Consider the following 19,284-nt stretch of genomic DNA (forward strand, 5'->3'; position numbering starts at 1 on the left):
GTGTGTTTCTGAGATTTGTGAATATATACTCAACGGGCAATATCTACTGAGTGAAGTGACTTTGTCTAGAGTTCAGAAGTAAAAGCCAGGTATTTTAGCGGCCTGCTCCTTTGGAATCGGTCATGACAAGAGACGTGTAAGCGACTTAGGCAGCGGTCGGCCCTCGTCCTTAAGAGCCGACACCTTCTTTTCTTACTCGTAACTACAGCTCTCTCATCGATAAACTGCAAGCTAGCCCATTGCCATTTTTTCAGCTACTCTTTTCTGTACTTAAGCGTCATTGTAGAGATGTTGTTTCCGGAGTTATAGGACTTTTGCCTAATGTTTATCTGTGATATTTTCATGTATACTACTATCATTTATATATAGTTACCTTTGTTTTGCTTCGGAAAGATGTTCTTTTAGGAAAATAGTCACTAATCCTGATATCTTTTAGCAGTCTGTTCTGCCTTTCAACTCCATTGTTGGTTCTAATCGATGTTTTTACTCTATCCGCTCGATAAAGGTGACACCCCTCGTTAAAAAAACCATCACTTTTTAATTTTTTGAAATTGTGGAACAACTTTATTGAAAGAGTTTAACCTCTTTCTCTTAGCCACATGTTCTTAAAATATTTTTGAAACTTGTTATTATTTTTCCAAATGTCATTTGACCTTCAGTTCTGCAATGCAATAACAGCCACTTTGGTTTTCCGGCTGAGCTACAGCTCTGAGCTGTAGAAGTTTATCGTTTGCCTCTCCAACGTCGTTTTCACCCATCTTTCACAAGCCTGCTCTCTATGGAAGTCACAAATCAATACCCTGCAATCTGCACAAAAATTAAATATTAATATGTGAATTTGCCTTAATCATACATCAGGTACAGAACTGCAAAACCTTTATTATACATTTATTAGGTTACAACATATCATTATGTTTTCTTTACTTCATTTAATTTCAATTACCTGAAAAAGTACTTTTAATTGCTTTATCTCAGCATCACGTTTGTCCGTCACGAAACAAGATGGATTCCAATTAGGGTACCATGCTTTCAAAATTTCCAGTGCTTCTTCAATATCTACCTGCCTTTTATTTTGTGTGATAAAATTTGCTACAGCAGTCAGATATCCTGTCCATAACGAAGAAGCAGCAGTCTGCGCTGCCATGCAAACTGGTGGACAAATAACAGAGCTTGTTTTGCGTTTTGAGACGGGCATGTGCGGTGTTTTTGCAATTTTAACTTACAAATCGGGGTATTTCAACATTATTTTCTGTCGTTTTTAACCCATCTTTCACATGCCTGCTTTCTATGAAAGTCACAAATCAATACCCTGCAATCTGCACAAAAATTAAATATTAATATGTAAATTTGCCTTAATCATACGTCAGGCACAGAACTGCAAAACCTTTGTTAAATTTATTAGGTTACAACATATCATTGTGCTTTCTTTACTTCATTTAATTTCAATTACCTGAAAAAGTACTTTTAATTATCTCAGCATCACGTTTGTCCGTCATAAAACAAGATGGATTCCAATTAGGGTTCCATGTTTTCAAAATTTTCAGTGCTTCTTCAATATCTACCTGCATTCATCTTGTGTGATAAAACTTGCCACTACCGGATAACCAATTGTTTTTTACACATAAGAAAAACAAAGGTAGGGCACCGATGTTTTATAAGTAGCATCCAGCAGCCAGGTATCTTGTCCATAGCGAAGAAGCAGCAGTCTGCGCTGCCATGTAAACTGGTGGACAAATAACAGAGCTTGTTTTGCGTTTCGAGACTGGCATGTGCGGTGTTTTTGCAATTTTAACTTGCAAAGCGGGGTATTTGACTTAGAAAAAAAGTTAAAATGAATATATAAAAACAGGGCGATTGTTTTTTCAAGCACTTAACAAATTAAATTTCTAGTCTGTGTTATGTATTTTTGGTTTTCCTGGCGACGCGACTAGGTTGATTGTCAAGCATTTAACCTGCAGTTCATGCCTGTTTACTATCACAATTTAACACAAACATTTTTCCTCCATAACTTTATTCCTGTGTTAAAATATTATTAAATAGAAGTCTTGTCAAAAAAGGTCAGTATATCTTGACTTACATTTTGCTAATTGATTAACTACCTTGAGCTTCTAACAACCAGTGTGTTTTGCTGTAAAAAAAACTTACAAGGTTAACACTTTTCAAAAAAAAATTACTTTATTAAAATATTGCCTTTTTTTAGCATTGTGTTCCTGATTAGTTCATGGTTCTGGTAAACTGCTAACCTGAAACAGAGGTCTCATTATGGTTGCAAAGGGGCCATAGCGGTCTATGTGTTTATTTTTTTCACCTGTTCCTGCATGGCGGGTGGATGGTTGTTTTTTCTTGGTTTTGGTATTCCATATCGAGCGGAAACCATCATCTAATTCTAAGAAGCATGCCACTTTGACAACTGGTAAAATTTCTTCCATGTCCCTAAAAATGTTTTCTAATGCAGCTTGAGATCTAACATGTGTAATGTTGATATGTCTTCTGTTGTGAATTTCATCAATTAATATATATAATGTGTCTTTTAGAGTTGAGTTGTGGGTTGCTGTGAATAAAAATATATGATTTAGAGATTTACAATGTAAATTAAAAATAGATTATAGTGTTGTTTTATTGTTTTACTACACAGCCATTGAATACTTACCAGAAATATTTGTGGTTGTTAAGTAGGGAAACGAAATCGTCGTTTGGCTCCTCATTGTCTGTAAGTTACGAAAACATCAAATTGCACAGTTATGTCTAAGCATTATGATACTTACCAACTGATATATGCACCACTCCCACTGTGGAAGAACCTGCATTGACCTCCTCTTGTTCGGTAACATGGTCGTTATCAAACATATTTTCCAAGGAAGTAAACTGCCCTGGCATGAGACCTACAAATAAGTAAGTAGAGCCGGCATTTAGCAGTTTTTAAAAACACAACAATTTCATTACACACCTGACAATTCTGTTGTTGTTTGTTTACGAGGAGGTGCGGCCAAATTCTTCTTCCCCCTTGCCTCCCACAGGTTCTCCCACAGCTGCCGCAATTGCTTGGCATGTCGCTTTTGCCGTGCTGTAATTCCATTATATTTCTTTGAAATTTCTAACCAAGCTGCGTTTTTACGGACGCTAGAGACGGCGTCTGTCTTTTTATTTTCTATAATTTGAAGATAGCCACCTTGCTTAATTAAGTCAAGATCATCATGGCTTTCGTGTTTATTGATTTGCAAGTGTACTAATTTACCTTATCTTCGTACTGTCGAATGCAGACGACTTTTGGTTGTCAATAGAACCTTTAAAACTAACTTCTGAAACCAGCCAACCGTGGAATTTAAGTAAATAAAACATCGCTGTAGGAAATGCATCACGAAACTGATCCAGGATCAATTGATCCGACTTTGTGGAATAAAGCTCAGGATTGTAAATCTCGGATTAATTGATCCAGTTTATGTATCCCACCCTAAGAAGTCTCATATTTTCAAGAGCCTATTCCATTGAAGGCATTCTACAGTTAAAAAACGTGCGAAGCTTTGCTCAATTTTTGTCAACAAAAGTTTGATTTGTTTGTTTGAAAATCTAGAAATTAACCAATTTGCTAAATACTTACCTATTATTCCAAACACAATTACAAATTCTATATTAATATTGTTTATAAACAATAGAAAAAATTATATTTAATTTTTATTTGTTCAAAGGAGTGTGTACCGGTACAATGTTCATTGTGTTTTTTACCATTTTTGCCCGGGCCTTCAGGTAAAATCGGTTTTCTTTCATTAACTGACGGCTGCAAATAAAGGAGCCGAATTAACAAATAAAAATAAGATATTTTTTTTTTTTTTTTTTTTTATAAAATAATTTTGAATTAATAGTTTGGAATGTCGTTCAAGAATTTTAAGACTGTGGTTCCTAGCACGGAAAATTTGCTGTTGTGATACGCTTACCAAACAAAGTTTACCCTGTGTGTAAATTTTTAGGAGATTTATAGTCTTTGTTGTTTTCCGCTTGAAATTTGTTTTCACATTACTTGAACAAATGTGAGCGGAAGTAGATAATGAGAAACAATGGGCGCAGGCTCAGTAGTTTGGGAAAGATCAAGTGACTGAAGAATGTCAAATTTTACCATTAGCATTTAAGAGGTGATTATTTAAAAATAAATAAACCAAAAGGAAAATATTAAATAAAAACTAAAATACATATTGAAGTAGGCTATTCCAGAACTTTTACAAAGATTAAAATTTCACTAACTTCCTTATCAGTTTCAACCCAGACCCATTTCCTAATAATTCATTGTTAAACACGTTAAAATATCAGTCAGATGTTTAGCATAAAATCTTTCAGCTGTTTATAATTTAAACACGAAGATGTTTAAGTGTTTAGATTTATAAAGTGCTTAGGCCGTTTTGGTGTTTAAATTTAAACACCGTTCTGACAGTGATAGTAGGCTACAGCGAACTTAAAAAACAAATATTTCCTAAATACATAACACGCCAGTGAAAACAGCATAATAGCGCAGACGTTTTAATATGTCTTTAAATTTAAATGGGAAATAAATTGAATGCTACACGGGCTCTTCATAGAAAAGCATTGGAGCACACTCAGCCCATTTCCTGCTTTTACTTTCGAATGACATGATAAATTTCCAGTCTAAACCTAATACAAATCATTTCAAGCTGTTCAGGTAATTGGCTGTCAGTCCAAAGATATTTAAACTAAGGTTTTCAGCATTTTTTTAGCACAAGTATTTGTTTAGATGAGTTATGCACAACAGTTGCTTGATGATGATATATTACTTACTTATGCAGCTTTTAGGAACTAATTTTATGCCGCTGTTATATGTTATCTGTGCGTTCTGGGGTGTTTCGTTAAAAAGATGGCATTTATTTTTAGTTTTTAACGTATTACGCTCTGGTTTAATAGGTGCTTGGCGCTTATATAAAATTCTATAAGCTCAAAACCATATTTAATACACAAAAAACCTATAACAGTTGGAGTATAATCATAAATGACCAACGAATCGATAAAACCAAAGTATCAATCTATAATGAAAAAACGGCGATTCTGTTAATACGGATTACAAATTTATTAGTAAAATCTCGTATTAGTAAGTACGCAGAATAGGATGGTTGTTAAACGTACGTGGTTCTTACATTTTTAGCTTCGAAGTTAGAAATTTAAAATAGGTTGTTGTTTAAGTTTTTTTATGAAATGTTGCATAAGGTATGGTTGTATGCTTCAAAGCAAACAATTACTTTGCAAGTTAGAGTGTACCTTATATTTAATATGACCCCAAATTTAACTGATACCCGCTGAAAAGAAAGTTTAGCAAATATTTATATTATGTAATATTACTATATGTACGCGCCAAAACAGTGTCATTTTACCCTTTTAATAATGTTTCATACACCAGTTGGACTCTAACTGTAAAATAATTTTATTTGTAAAAAAGTAAATTAGCTGTGTTGCGATTAACAACAAAAATACCTAAAAGTTAATTGGATCAAAAAATCTATTAAAGCAAAAAAACATAAAATCCGATACATTTTTTTGTTTTGTTTTGCATAAAATGTTTTGGTTTACCCTTTTATTCATTCTGGGGTTGGGAGAAACACTGATTTCCTATTTGGATGAATTAAACCTTGTCCCGAGACTATTGGGTATTTGGTCCTATTCCTATCTGTGCTAATATTCCGTCGATGGTGTTGTGTAACTATGGTCATATTGCTGGACCGAAAATAGGACAACAGAAAAGAGGGCCGAAGACTTTTTGAGGCCATAAAAATTGAAATCTTTTTAAATAATATTTCAAAATTTTACCAGAAACGAATCATGTTTTTTAAACTTATCCCAATCTGTTTGTACTATTACCTCGCGTTTTGCGACGCAAAGCGATGCAACTACGTCAAAGTTCCTGTCTGCGACAAAGACGTCACAATATGCCCCGGATCTTCAAACTTTCCGGTCGGACCCAACAACGAACGGGGATTACGCGGCCCCGAAGGGTTCCCAGGGGTGCCTGGAATCAAGGGTGACAAGGGCGACCGTGGGTTTTCTGGTTTGGACGGCCTTCCTGGGCGAAAGGGCGAAGGTGGCTCCAACAATGATCGAGTATTGGATGAAATTCAGGAAAAACTAAAAGGTAACCTAACCTAGTAATATTAAATAGAGGCCTATGTAATTTAAATGCTAATTTAAACGCCGAAATAATTTGAGTTGGCTTTAAATAAGCTACTTATTAGTGAAGCTGGGAATTTTCATTCACGAGAAAATTGAGGGGTCTGTTTTGTCCCACTTTCTCCTAAGCTTATAAGGCTTTCAACGATAAACCAAACTTCGGCCTTATAACCTAGAAAATATTAATTTTAAACGTTTTAATTTTATCTTATTTACTACCAATTCTTAGACTTTATTTGATCTTTTCGTCCGAAATATCGGGCATCAAACAACCCTACTTGTACTTACAATAAACCAAGCTGATGCTATGTTCGACAGTAAGTAATTGTAAGCTGTGTTTAAACGGGTTTTGGTTTGTCTTGATTACAAACGAGCTATGTTTAATTTCTATGTGTTCGAATATAATACCATTAAATAAACTTTCAGTTTTGGAAAGAATCGTTTTGAAAAACACAAGTTGCTTCACTTCTTCTTCCAATGGCAGAACAACACTTCTTAGTGGAGAGGAAGCATACTGCGAAAATGGATGGACGGTAACAGAAGCCAGAGTTATATTTTAGCTTAATCTGTTTTCGGCTATGTAAAGGTCCGTTGCATCACATGACAAGCAAAACTATTGTTCGAAACGTTGTTACAAATTGCCTTCTTTTTACGCTAAAAACGTATCATGAAAAAACAGTAAATAATCCCTCTATAAATCGTTATGTTGGGGTAACTAGGTGTGGGGGGCACTTCTTTTATTTTGCCGTTTGGTGAGCGAATATTTCTTCTAGAACTGCCGAAAGTATTAAAAAATCTATTGTTCGGAAAGTTTTTTAAAATTACCTTCTTTATGAGGTAAAAACTCCTGGAAAAAAGTTCAACTGACAGCGTTTGGTAGAACAAACTTACAGTGGGTTAATTAAATATTATGTTCGCCAAAAATCCCAGCGTAACAAAACGTTGTAAACCAGTTATTATTTGCAGGTCTTTCAGCGAAGGAAATACGGAAATGTCGATTTCTACCGCAACTGGACCGAATATAAAAACGGATTTGGATACTTTTCTGGTGATTTTTGGCTGGGTAAGTTATAATTCCATTACAAGAGCAAAATGTAATGTTACTACAAACCTCTATCAACTAAGGCTTGCAAAACTTGGCAAAATCATTGCACAGATATCTAGCTGTCACTAGATAAGTCATAAAGGTAGATAGAACCTTGGCACTACAAAAAACAACATTTCTTTCAAGCTGGTTTAACTTACTATGAAATGAAAAAGTAACAACTGTAATCAATGTTCGCAAGATAACTATCTTGGTAGTGGACTAATCATTTTTCGAGATAGTAGACATGTTATATCTATAACTGCACAAATAAAGATGACAAAACGTTTTACTTAATACTCAGGCTTGGACAAAATCCACAACTTAACTGCCGGGAGACAATGCCGACTTCGCATTGATTTAGGCGACTTTTACAATGCCATACCATATGCAGAATACAGGTAATTTTGGTAAAAATTAAAGTACAATCATAGTTGCTTAGGCTAGGCAAAATTGCCAAGCCTTGCCAATTTTATAGATAGTGTCAAAAATTGAAAAAAAAACGTCAAGGCCTTGCCAAATTTTCATTTTCGACCGAAAACCTTTTTTGCTTGCAATTGCACAAAATTCTGGATTTAACCAGTTTAAGGCGGTTCTAACCGGTTTGTGACAAAAAATCCGGTAAATTCCCCACGAAAATTGAATTTTGTAGATTATGTCAAAAATTGAAAAAAACGTCAAGGCTAGCCTTGCCAAATTTTCTATTTAACCAAAAAACTTTTTTGCTTCTAATGGCACAAAATGTTGGATTTAACCAGTTTAAGGCGGTTCTAACCGGTTTGTCACAAAAAATCCGGTAAATTCCCCACGAAAATTGAATTTTGCAGAAATTGTCAAAAACGTCAAGGCTATTACAGCCGTGCCAAATTTTCTTTTTCGATCGAAAAACCTTTTTGCTTCTAATGGCACAAAATGCTGGCTTTAACCAGTTTAAGGCGGTTCTAACCGGTTTGTGACAAAAAATCCGTAAAATTCCCCTCGAAAATTGAATTTTGCAGAAATTGTCAAAAATTGAAAAAAACGACAAGGCTATATAGCCTTGCCAAATTTTAATTTTCGAACGTAAAATTTGTTGCTTCCAATTGCACAAAATACTGGATTTAACCAGTTTAAGGCGGTTCTAAACGGTTTGTGACAAAAAATCCGGCTAATTCCCCATGAAAATTAAATTTTATAGATATAGTCAAAAATTGAAAAAACGTCAAGGCTATAGCCTTGCCAAATTTTCTTTTTCGATCGAAAAACTTTTTTGCTTCTAATGGCACAAAATGTTGGATTTAACCAGATTAAGGCGGTTCTAACCGGTTTGCGACAAAAAATCCGTTAAATTCCCCTCGAAAATTGAATTTTGTAGATATTGTCAGATATTGAAAAAAACGTCAAGGCTATATAGCCTTGACAAATTTTCATTTTTGATCAAAAAACTTTTTGTTTCTAATGGCACTAAATGCTGGATTTAACCAGTTTAAGGCGGTTCTAACCGGTTTGTGACAAAAAATCCGGTAAATTCCATACGAAAATTGAATTTTGCAGAAATTTTCAAAAATTGAAAAAACGTCAAGGCTGTATAGCCTTGACAAATTTTCATTTTTGATCAAAAAACTTTTTGTTTCTAATGGCACTAAATGCTGGATTTAACCAGTTTAAGGCGGTTCTAACCGGTTTGTGACAAAAAATTCGGTAAATTCCATACGAAAATTGAATTTTGCAGAAATTGTCAAAAATTGAAAAAACGTCAAGGCTATATAGCCTTGCCAAATTTTCATTTTCGATCGAAAAACTTTTTTGCTTTCAATTGCACAAAATACTGGATTTAACCAGTTTAAGGCGGTTCTAACCGGTTTGTGATCAAAAAATCCCGGAATTCCACATGAAAATTGAATTTTGTAGATATTGTCAAAAATTGAAAAAAGTCAAGGCTATGTAGCCTTGCCAAATTTTTATTTTCGAACATAAAATTTTTTGCTTCCTGTTGCACAAAATGTTGGATTTGACCAGTTTAAGGCGGTTCTAACCGGTTTGTGACAAAAAATCCGGTAAATTCCCCACGAAAATTGAATTTTGTAGATATTGTCAAAAATTGAAAAAAACGTCAAGGCTATTACAGCCTTGCCAAATTTTTATTTTCGAACATAAAATTTTTTGCTTTTAATGGCACAAAATGCTGGATTTAACCAGTTTAAGGCGGTTCTAACCGGTTTGTGACAAAAAATCCGTAAAATTCGCCTCGAAAATTGAGTTTTGCAGAAATTGTCAAAAATTGAAAAAACGTCAAGGCTATAAGCCTTGCCAAATTTTCATTTTCAATCGAAAAACTCTTTTGTTACTGATTGCGCAAAATACTGGATTTAACCAGTTTAAGGCGGTTCTAACCGGTTTGTGACAAAAATCCGGTAAATTCCCCTCGAAAATTAAATTTTGTAGATAATGTCAAAAATTGAAAAAAACGTCATAGCCTTGCCAAATTTTCATTTTCGACCAAAAAACTCTTTTGCGACTGATGGCCCAACATGCTGGATTTTAGCAGTTGAAGGCGGTTCTAACCGCTTCGTGACAAAAAATCCTGTAAATTCCCCACGAAAATTGAATTTTGTAGATATTGTCAAAAATTTAAAAAAACATCAAGGCTATTACAGCCTTGCCAAATTTTCATTTTCAAACGAAAAAGTTTTTTGCTTTTAATGGCACAAAATGCTGGATTTAACCAGTTTAAGGCGGTTCTAACCGGTTTGTGACGACAAAATCCGGCAATTCCCCACGAAAATTGAGTTTTTTAGATATTGTCCAAAATTTAAAAAACGTCAAGGCTATATAGCCTTGCCAAATTTTCATTTTCGACCGAAAAACTTTTTTGCTTCCAAATGGCACAAAATGTTGGATTTAACCAGTTTAAGGCGGTTCTAACCGGTTTGTGACAAAAAATCCGGTAAATTCCCCACGAATATTGAGTGTTGTAGATATTGTCAAAAATTGAAAAAACGTCAAGGCTATATAGTCTTGCCAAATTTTCATTTTCGATCGAAAAACTTTTTTGCTTTCAATTGCACAAAATACTGGATTTAACCAGTTTAAAGCGGTTCTAACCGGTTTGTGATAAAAAAATCTCGGAATTCCCCATGAAAATTGAATTTTGTAGATATTGTCAAAAATTTAAAAAAACATCAAGGCTATTACAGCCTTGCCAAATTTTCATTTTCGATCGAAAAACTTTTTTGCTTTTAATGGCACAAAATGCTGGATTTTCCCAGTTTAAAGCGGTTCTAACCGGTTTGTGACAAAAATCCGGTAAATTCCCCACGAAAATTGAACTTTGTAAATATTGTCAAAAATTGAAAAAACGTCAAGGCTATTAGCCTTGCCAAATTTTCATTTTCGACCAAAAAACTCTTTTGCTACTAATTGCGCAAAATACTGGATGATTTACCCAGTTTAAGGCGGTTCTAACCGGTTTGTGACAAAAAATCCGGTAAATTCCCCACGAAAATTGAATTTTGTAGATATTGTCAAAAATTGAAAAAAACGGCATATCCTTGCCAAATTTTCATTTTCGACCAAAAAACTCTTTTGCGACTGATGGCATAAAATACTGGATTTAACCAGTTTAAAGCGGTTCTAACCGGTTTGTGACAAAAAATCCGGTAAATTCCCCACGAAAATTGAATTTTGTAGATATTGTCAAAAATTGAAAAAAACGTCATAGCCTTGCCAAATTTTCATTTTCGACCAAAAAACTCTTTTGCGACTGATTGCACAAAATACTGGATTTAACCAGTTCAAGGCGGTTCTAACCGGTTTGTGACAAAAAATCCGGTAAATTCCCCACGAAAATTGAATTTTGTAGATATTGTCAAAAATTGAAAAAACGTCAAGGCTATATCCCCTTGCCAAATTTCCATTTTCGACCAAAAAACTCTTTTGCTACTAATGGCGCAAAATGCTGGATTTAACCAGTTTAAGGCGGTTCTAACCGGTTTGTGACAAAAAATCCGGTAAATTCCCCACGAAAATTGAATTTTGTAGATATTGTCAAAAATTGAAAAAAACGTCAAGGCTATTACAGCCTTGCCAAATTTTCATTTTCGAACGAAAAATTTTTTGCTTCCAGTTGCACAAAATGTTGGATTTGGCCAGTTTAAGGCGGTTCTAACCGGTTTGTGACAAAAAATCCGGCAATTCCCCACGAAAATTGAGTTTTTCAGATATTGTCCAAAATTTAAAAAACGTCAAGGCTATAGCCTTGCCAAATTTTCATTTTAGACCAAAAAACTTTTTTGCTTCTAATGGCACAAAATGCTGGATTTAACCAATTTAAGGCGGTTCTAACCGGTTTGTGACAAAAAATCCGGTAAATTCCCCACGAAAATTGAGTTTTGTAGATATTCTCAAAAATTGAGAAACCATTAAGGCTATATAGCCTTGCCAAATTTTCATTTTCGACCAAAAAACCTTTTTGCTTCCAATTGCACAAAATACTGGATTTAACCAGTTTAAGGCTGTTCTAACCGGTTTGTGACAAAAAATCCGGTAAATTCCCCACGAAAATTGAATTTTGTAGATATTGTCAAAAATTGAAAAAAACGTCATAGCCTTGCCAAATTTTCATTTTCGACCAAAAAACTCTTTTGCGACTGATTGCACAAAATACTGGATTTAACCAGTTCAAGGCGGTTCTAACCGGTTTGTGACAAAAAATCCGGTAAATTCCCCACGAAAATTGAATTTTGTAGATATTGTCAAAAATTGAAAAAACGTCAAGGCTATATCCCCTTGCCAAATTTCCATTTTCGACCAAAAAACTCTTTTGCTACTAATGGCGCAAAATGCTGGATTTAACCAGTTTAAGGCGGTTCTAACCGGTTTGTGACAAAAAATCCGGTAAATTCCCCACGAAAATTGAATTTTGTGGATATTGTCAAAAATTGAAAAAAACGTCAAGGCTATTACAGCCTTGCCAAATTTTCATTTTCGAACGAAAAATTTTTTGCTTCCAGTTGCACAAAATGTTGGATTTGACCAGTTTAAGGCGGTTCTAACCGGTTTGTGACAAAAAATCCGGCAATTCCCCACGAATATTGAATATTCAGATATTGTCAAAAATTGAAAAAACGTCAAGGCTATTACAGCCTTGCTAAATTTTCATTTTCCACCAAAAAACCTTTTTGCTTCCAATGGCACAACATGCTGGATTTTAGCAGTTGAAGGCGGTTCTAACCGCTTCGTGACAAAAAATCCTGTAAATTCCCCACGAAAATTGAATTTTGTAGATATTGTCAAAAATTTAAAAAAACGTCAAGGCTATTACAGCCTTGCCAAATTTTCATTTTCAAACGAAAAAGTTTTTTGCTTTTAATGGCACAAAATGCTGGATTTAACCAGTTTAAGGCGGTTCTAACCGGTTTGTGACGACAAAATCCGGCAATTCCCCACGAAAATTGAGTTTTTTAGATATTGTCCAAAATTTAAAAAACGTCAAGGCTATATAGCCTTGCCAAATTTTCATTTTCGACCGAAAAACTTTTTTGCTTCCAAATGGCACAAAATGTTGGATTTAACCAGTTTAAGGCGGTTCTAACCGGTTTGTGACAAAAAATCCGGTAAATTCCCCACGAATATTGAGTGTTGTAGATATTGTCAAAAATTGAAAAAACGTCAAGGCTATAGTCTTGCCAAATTTTCATTTTCGATCGAAAAACTTTTTTGCTTTCAATTGCACAAAATACTGGATTTAACCAGTTTAAGGCGGTTCTAACCGGTTTGTGATAAAAAAATCCCGGAATTCCCCATGAAAATTGAATTTTGTAGATATTGTCAAAAATTAGAAAAACTTCAAGGCTATTAGCCTTGCCAAATTTTCATTTTCGACCAAAAAACTCTTTTGCTACTAATTGCGCAAAATACTGGATGATTTACCCAGTTTAAGGCGGTTCTAACCGGTTTGTGACAAAAAATCCGGTAAATTCCCCACGAAAATTGAATTTTGTAGATATTGTCAAAAATTGAAAAAAACGGCATATCCTTGCCAAATTTTCATTTTCGACCAAAAAACTCTTTTGCGACTGATGGCACAAAATACTGGATTTAATCAGTTTAAAGCGGTTCTAACCGGTTTGTGACAAAAAATCCGGTAAATTCCCCACGAAAATTGAATTTTGTAGATATTGTCAAAAATTGAAAAAAACGTCATAGCCTTGCCAAATTTTCATTTTCGACCAAAAAACTCTTTTGCGACTGATTGCACAAAATACTGGATTTAACCAGTTCAAGGCGGTTCTAACCGGTTTGTGACAAAAAATCCGGTAAATTCCCCACGAAAATTGAATTTTGTAGATATTGTCAAAAATTGAAAAAACGTCAAGGCTATATCCCCTTGCCAAATTTCCATTTTCGACCAAAAAACTCTTTTGCTACTAATGGCGCAAAATGCTGGATTTAACCAGTTTAAGGCGGTTCTAACCGGTTTGTGACAAAAAATCCGGTAAATTCCCCACGAAAATTGAATTTTGTAGATATTGTCAAAAATTGAAAAAAACGTCAAGGCTATTACAGCCTTGCCAAATTTTCATTTTCGAACGAAAAATTTTTTGCTTCCAGTTGCACAAAATGTTGGATTTGACCAGTTTAAGGCGGTTCTAACCGGTTTGTGACAAAAAATCCGGCAATTCCCCACGAAAATTGAGTTTTTTAGATATTGTCCAAAATTTAAAAAACGTCCCTTGCCAAATTTTCATTTTAGACCAAAAAACTTTTTTGCTTCTAATGGCACAAAATGCTGGATTTAACCAATTTAAGGCGGTTCTAACCGGTTTGTGACAAAAAATCCGGTAAATTCCCCACGAAAATTGAGTTTTGTAGATATTCTCAAAAATTGAGAAACCATTAAGGCTATATAGCCTTGCCAAATTTTCATTTTCGACCAAAAAACCTTTTTGTTTCCAATTGCACAAAATACTGGATTTAACCAGTTTAAGGCTGTTCTAACCGGTTTGTGACAAAAAATCCGGTAAATTCCCCACGAAAATTGAATTTTGTAGATATTGTCAAAAATTGAAAAAAACGTCATAGCCTTGCCAAATTTTCATTTTCGACCAAAAAACTCTTTTGCGACTGATTGCACAAAATACTGGATTTAACCAGTTCAAGGCGGTTCTAACCGGTTTGTGACAAAAAATCCGGTAAATTCCCCACGAAAATTGAATTTTGTAGATATTGTCAAAAATTGAAAAAACGTCAAGGCTATATCCCCTTGCCAAATTTCCATTTTCGACCAAAAAACTCTTTTGCTACTAATGGCGCAAAATGCTGGATTTGACCAGTTTAAGGCGGTTCTAACCGGTTTGTGACAAAAAATCCGGTAAATTCCCCACGAAAATTGAATTTTGTAGATATTGTCAAAAATTGAAAAAAACGTCAAGGCTATTTACAGCCTTGCCAAATTTTCATTTTCGAACGAAAAATTTTTTGCTTCCAGTTGCACAAAATGTTGGATTTGACCAGTTTAAGGCGGTTCTAACCGGTTTGTGACAAAAAATCCGGCAATTCCCCACGAAAATTGAGTTTTTTAGATATTGTCCAAAATTTAAAAAACGTCAAGGCTATATGCCAAATTTTCATTTTAGACCAAAAAACTTTTTTGCTTCTAATGGCACAAAATGCTGGATTTAACCAATTTAAGGCGGTTCTAACCGGTTTGTGACAAAAAATCCGGTAAATTCCCCACGAAAATTGAGTTTTGTAGATATTCTCAAAAATTGAGAAACCATTAAGGCTATATAGCCTTGCCAAATTTTCATTTTCGACCAAAAAACCTTTTTGCTTCCAATTGCACAAAATACTGGATTTAACCAGTTTAAGGCTGTTCTAACCGGTTTGTGACAAAAAATCTGATAAATTCCCCACGAAAATTGAATTTTGTAGATTATGTCAAAAATTGAAAAAACGTCAAGGCTTGTCAAATTTTCATTTTCGATCGAAAAACTTTTTTGCTTTCAATTGCTCAAAATACTGGATTTGACCAGTTTAAGGCGGTTCTAACCGGTTTGTGACAAAAAATCCGGCAATTCCCCACGAAAATTGAGTTTTTTAGATATTGTCCAAAATTTAAAAAACGTCAAGGCTATATGCCAAATTTTCATTTTAGACCAAAAAACTTTTTTGCTTCTAATGGCACAAAATGCTGGATTTAACCAATTTAAGGCGGTTCTAACCGGTTTGTGACAAAAAATCCGGTAAATTCCCCACGAAAATTGAGTTTTGTAGATATTCTTAAAAATTGAGAAACCATTAAGGCTATATAGCCTTGCCAAATTTTCATTTTCGACCAAAAAACCTTTTTGCTTCCAATTGCACAAAATACTGGATTTAACCAGTTTAAGGCTGTTCTAACCGGTTTGTGACAAAAAATCTGATAAATTCCCCACGAAAATTGAATTTTGTAGATTATGTCAAAAATTGAAAAAACGTCAAGGCTTGTCAAATTTTCATTTTCGATCGAAAAACTTTTTTGCTTTCAATTGCTCAAAATACTGGATTTAACCAGTTTAAGGCGGTTCCAACCGGTTTGTGACAAAAAATCCCGGAATTCCCCATGAAAATTGAATTTTGTAGTTTTGTAGAAATTGTCAAAAAACGTTAAGGCTATATATATATACCCAGTTGTAACTGATGAGCAATCTCATTCGTTTGCTACATCCTGTTTGCCTGCAAGGAACGTCAATGAAATGGCTCTCAAGGGGCTGTTCCATTTATAGCCACGAGTCTCTATTACTTCCGTTCTGATGACCAATCACATTATCGTATTAACATCACCAACATTTTGCATAAGCTTTGAATATATGACCGGGATGTGTCCGCTTTATTGAATAGAATGTTCATTTTGGTTGTCCGCGGCATCGCTTAACCTTTGATTTGTTAGTTAGTTAGTTTTATTTAGTATACCGAAAGCCATTTCAGTCTCTTCACCGAATCCGTCGATCAATGATGTAAGCAGTGCAAGCAGAACAACAACGAGCCTGCAGTGAGGTTCGAACTCACGACATCGGTCATACCGGCCCGTCGCTCTACCAACTGAGCTATGCAGGCTCAGAAGGGAACGAGTCGAGAAACAACCATACCGCAATGCTTGCTCAATATTTTAGTACAAGCAACTTCAATTGAAGGGGATGCACAGTACCATATCATTATCCAATGAAACATCCAAATGAAGTTTCATAGTTTTATTTAGCCTAGTTAATATTTGTAGAATTAGGGAATTCCTAATTTCCCCAAAAGAATCAAAGCAACATGTATGTTAATATCGAAAAAATAAAAAACGGGCGCATTAGAGAAGTAAGGGCATTAAAATTTGCTCAAAATACGAAACCACTTTCGCTAAAGATTCATCTAATCCGAAAATGATACTGAAAGAGTAGCAGTTATTTTTTTAGGTAAATTAAAGTTACAATACGTTTGCAAAAGTCCATTTGCCGTAAGAGTCTACAGTTTAAAATATTATTTTAAACAAAATGTAACCGCCTCAGTTACTGACCCTAAAATTTAGGCTACATTCGATAAATACCAATTTTCGTGTAATATCGTTTTTACATGTAATATCGATTTTTACAGTTCTTTCTCGGTTGGAGATGAGACTGACAACTACAGACTGCTGGTAGCTGGGTTCACTGGAGGTTCGGCTGGCGACAGTCTTGCAGAATACCACAACGGAATGCAGTTTTCTACCAAAGACAGGGACAACGACAAAAAGTAAGTCTGTTTTTTAAGCAGGGCTGCAGAGTCGGACTTAGACCTGAGATCTCAAACTTCGAGTCAAAAACCCACTATCCTAGTCCGCTGCACCAAGTTTAAAACCCCTAAATTCGAAAACCGTTGATTAGTAAATGTAAAAATAGCACATGGTGGCATATTTATCCACCAGGTGAGTAGATATGTAACCCCTCTAAGTGGATTGCTGAAAATTCAACCTATTTTGATTACGGGTATGGGTGAAATACAGGAAGGCTGAGGAGTCGGACTCGAGATTCCGGAGTTGATTTTTTATGACTGGTGTCCACTCTGGTTGTTTTCAACCGGTTACCAATTTAATGTTTTGATAGGCCGAACGTGTAGCAGTGGTTCTCAACCTTTTTTCTTTTGTGGCCCATTTTCGTTCTATAAAAAAGGTTTAGAACAAAAAATGCGGAGCATATATCAAAACAGATTATTTATTTAACCGTGCATTAGTGAGGTACTTGCTTCTGAACAATTAATATACATTCAATTACATTCCTTCTCAATTTCTCCCCAAGCCATTTCCTGTAATATTAGGTATAGTGACACAAATGAAACTAAATTCTTTAATAAATTTAGCTTTTTGAATTGGTCTGTGGCCCACCTAAAAAGTTTTCATGGCCCACCAGTGAGCCATTGCCCACTGGTTGACAACCGCTGTGTTAGAGGATTTTAATGCGGGTTCGTTATGATAGTATGTTTCACCTTGTAAATGTTGTTTCAGGGAGGAATTCAACTGCGCCACTCGGTACAACGGGGCTTGGTGGTTCAACGAATGTTTGCGTTCCCACCTAAACGCCCCCTGGGGCATGTCAACGGGGAAGTCCCAGAACATGGTCTGGTTCAGCTGGGGAGGGTGGGACGATGCGGTCCGATCCAGCAGCATGAAACTCAAGTGCGACTGATCGTTGTAAAATTAACAAAATATCGTGATTCTTACATTCCAATTGCTCGTACTTCTTACTGTACAAAAGCTGATTTCATTTAAATCATTTAATCATAAAATCAAATAAAAATACGTATGTATTCAAAAAATCAAATACAATGATGTATGCGCGCTGGTTTATAAGACAAATACTTTAAAATATGTTGTGCCTACCTCTAATAACACATTGATAACCACTGTTTTTAAAAAGTTTTTGTTGCTTTGTGTAATCTCTACTATTGTAAATTGTATATAAATACATCGCAGGAAAATTGTAGTTGAACATTTTGTGTTTAAATTTCGGTTTTAAAATGAATAAGTTACTTCGCATGTAAAACTTATACTGGGAAACAGTTTATTCAATCGAAAATGCAAATATGTATCGCATTCTTTCCAACATAAGCCATTAAACAGAATAAGAGTAATAATTTATTTTTACCCAGTTCAGTTAAGTAGAACAGCTTTCGGTGTCAATTGTAAACACATGAACAAACATGGAATAACTTTATCAGATGAATTAAAGTACACATATCATGTTCGTAGGCGGCTATTGTAGATAAAAAATGCGACTGATTCCAATGTGGAACCCACAATTTGAACTCTTCGGTAGGAACAACTTGTAGGTTGTCATAAAATTCTTAAGTGAATTGCCATTTATACTTAATTGTGAAATTATTAAACGAAATTCTAACTGAAAGTTTATTTCATTTTCTATTTTACGAAAATTCGTTTATTTTAATTTCATATTAATTTAGAAAACCTAACAAGCCTAACTTCTAATTTAATTTGAAAGCTTAAATAAATTAAGATTGCGGCACAGATATCTTATTTTATCGTGCATATTGAAATGTGTAAATCGTGTGAATAACTTGTATCACCGTTAAAAAAACAGTGGGTTCTCAAACTTTTTTGCGTTACTGAAATCACTCGTCCTACTTACATTGTACACTGTACAGCTCTGGCTTACAAAGACTTTAAAAGATGTTGCTGGCGTCACAAATTACACACGTCTTTTCGAGAGGCTAAAAACAAGCAAGCTGTCGATCGTTGTTTAATTACATTCAACGAGGTGGCGGAATGGCTCGGCAAAAAATGTTTTTTTTCATGGGACGCCACAGTGTTATAATCAGGGGCTGCAGAGTCACTTAACTTAAAAGACAAACTCCTGAATCTGACTCCCAATGCGACTCCGGCCTAAAAAATGAACCGGAGTCTGACCGGAACTCTGTCTTTCTTTGCACTGCATACGACCAAGCTCGTTTTGTATAGAGTACAATGTTTTTTATTTGCATGTTTCCAAATTAATAATTCGACAATATTGCTGCCCAATACGTTCAGAAATATACCGTTT

The 19,284-nt window shown here is 34.8% G+C and overlaps 1 protein-coding gene across 1 annotated transcript; it reads left to right on the plus strand.

The window, feature by feature from the left end:
- The first annotated feature begins 5,817 nt into the window (after positions 1 to 5,817).
- On the plus strand, positions 5,818 to 18,122 carry LOC146146285 (microfibril-associated glycoprotein 4-like). Its single transcript, XM_083390704.1, has 6 exons — positions 5,818 to 6,127; positions 6,589 to 6,695; positions 7,129 to 7,225; positions 7,551 to 7,647; positions 16,847 to 16,984; positions 17,733 to 18,122. The coding sequence occupies exons 1-6, from the start codon at positions 5,818 to 5,820 to the stop codon at positions 17,911 to 17,913; spliced, it is 930 nt and encodes a 309-aa protein (XP_083246830.1). The 3' UTR covers positions 17,914 to 18,122.
- The last annotated feature ends 1,162 nt before the right edge of the window (positions 18,123 to 19,284 follow it).

Source organism: Ascidiella aspersa, chromosome 5 (assembly GCF_963924565.1).
Source record: "Ascidiella aspersa chromosome 5, kaAscAspe10.2, whole genome shotgun sequence".
Classification (NCBI taxonomy): Eukaryota; Metazoa; Chordata; class Ascidiacea; order Phlebobranchia; family Ascidiidae; genus Ascidiella; species Ascidiella aspersa.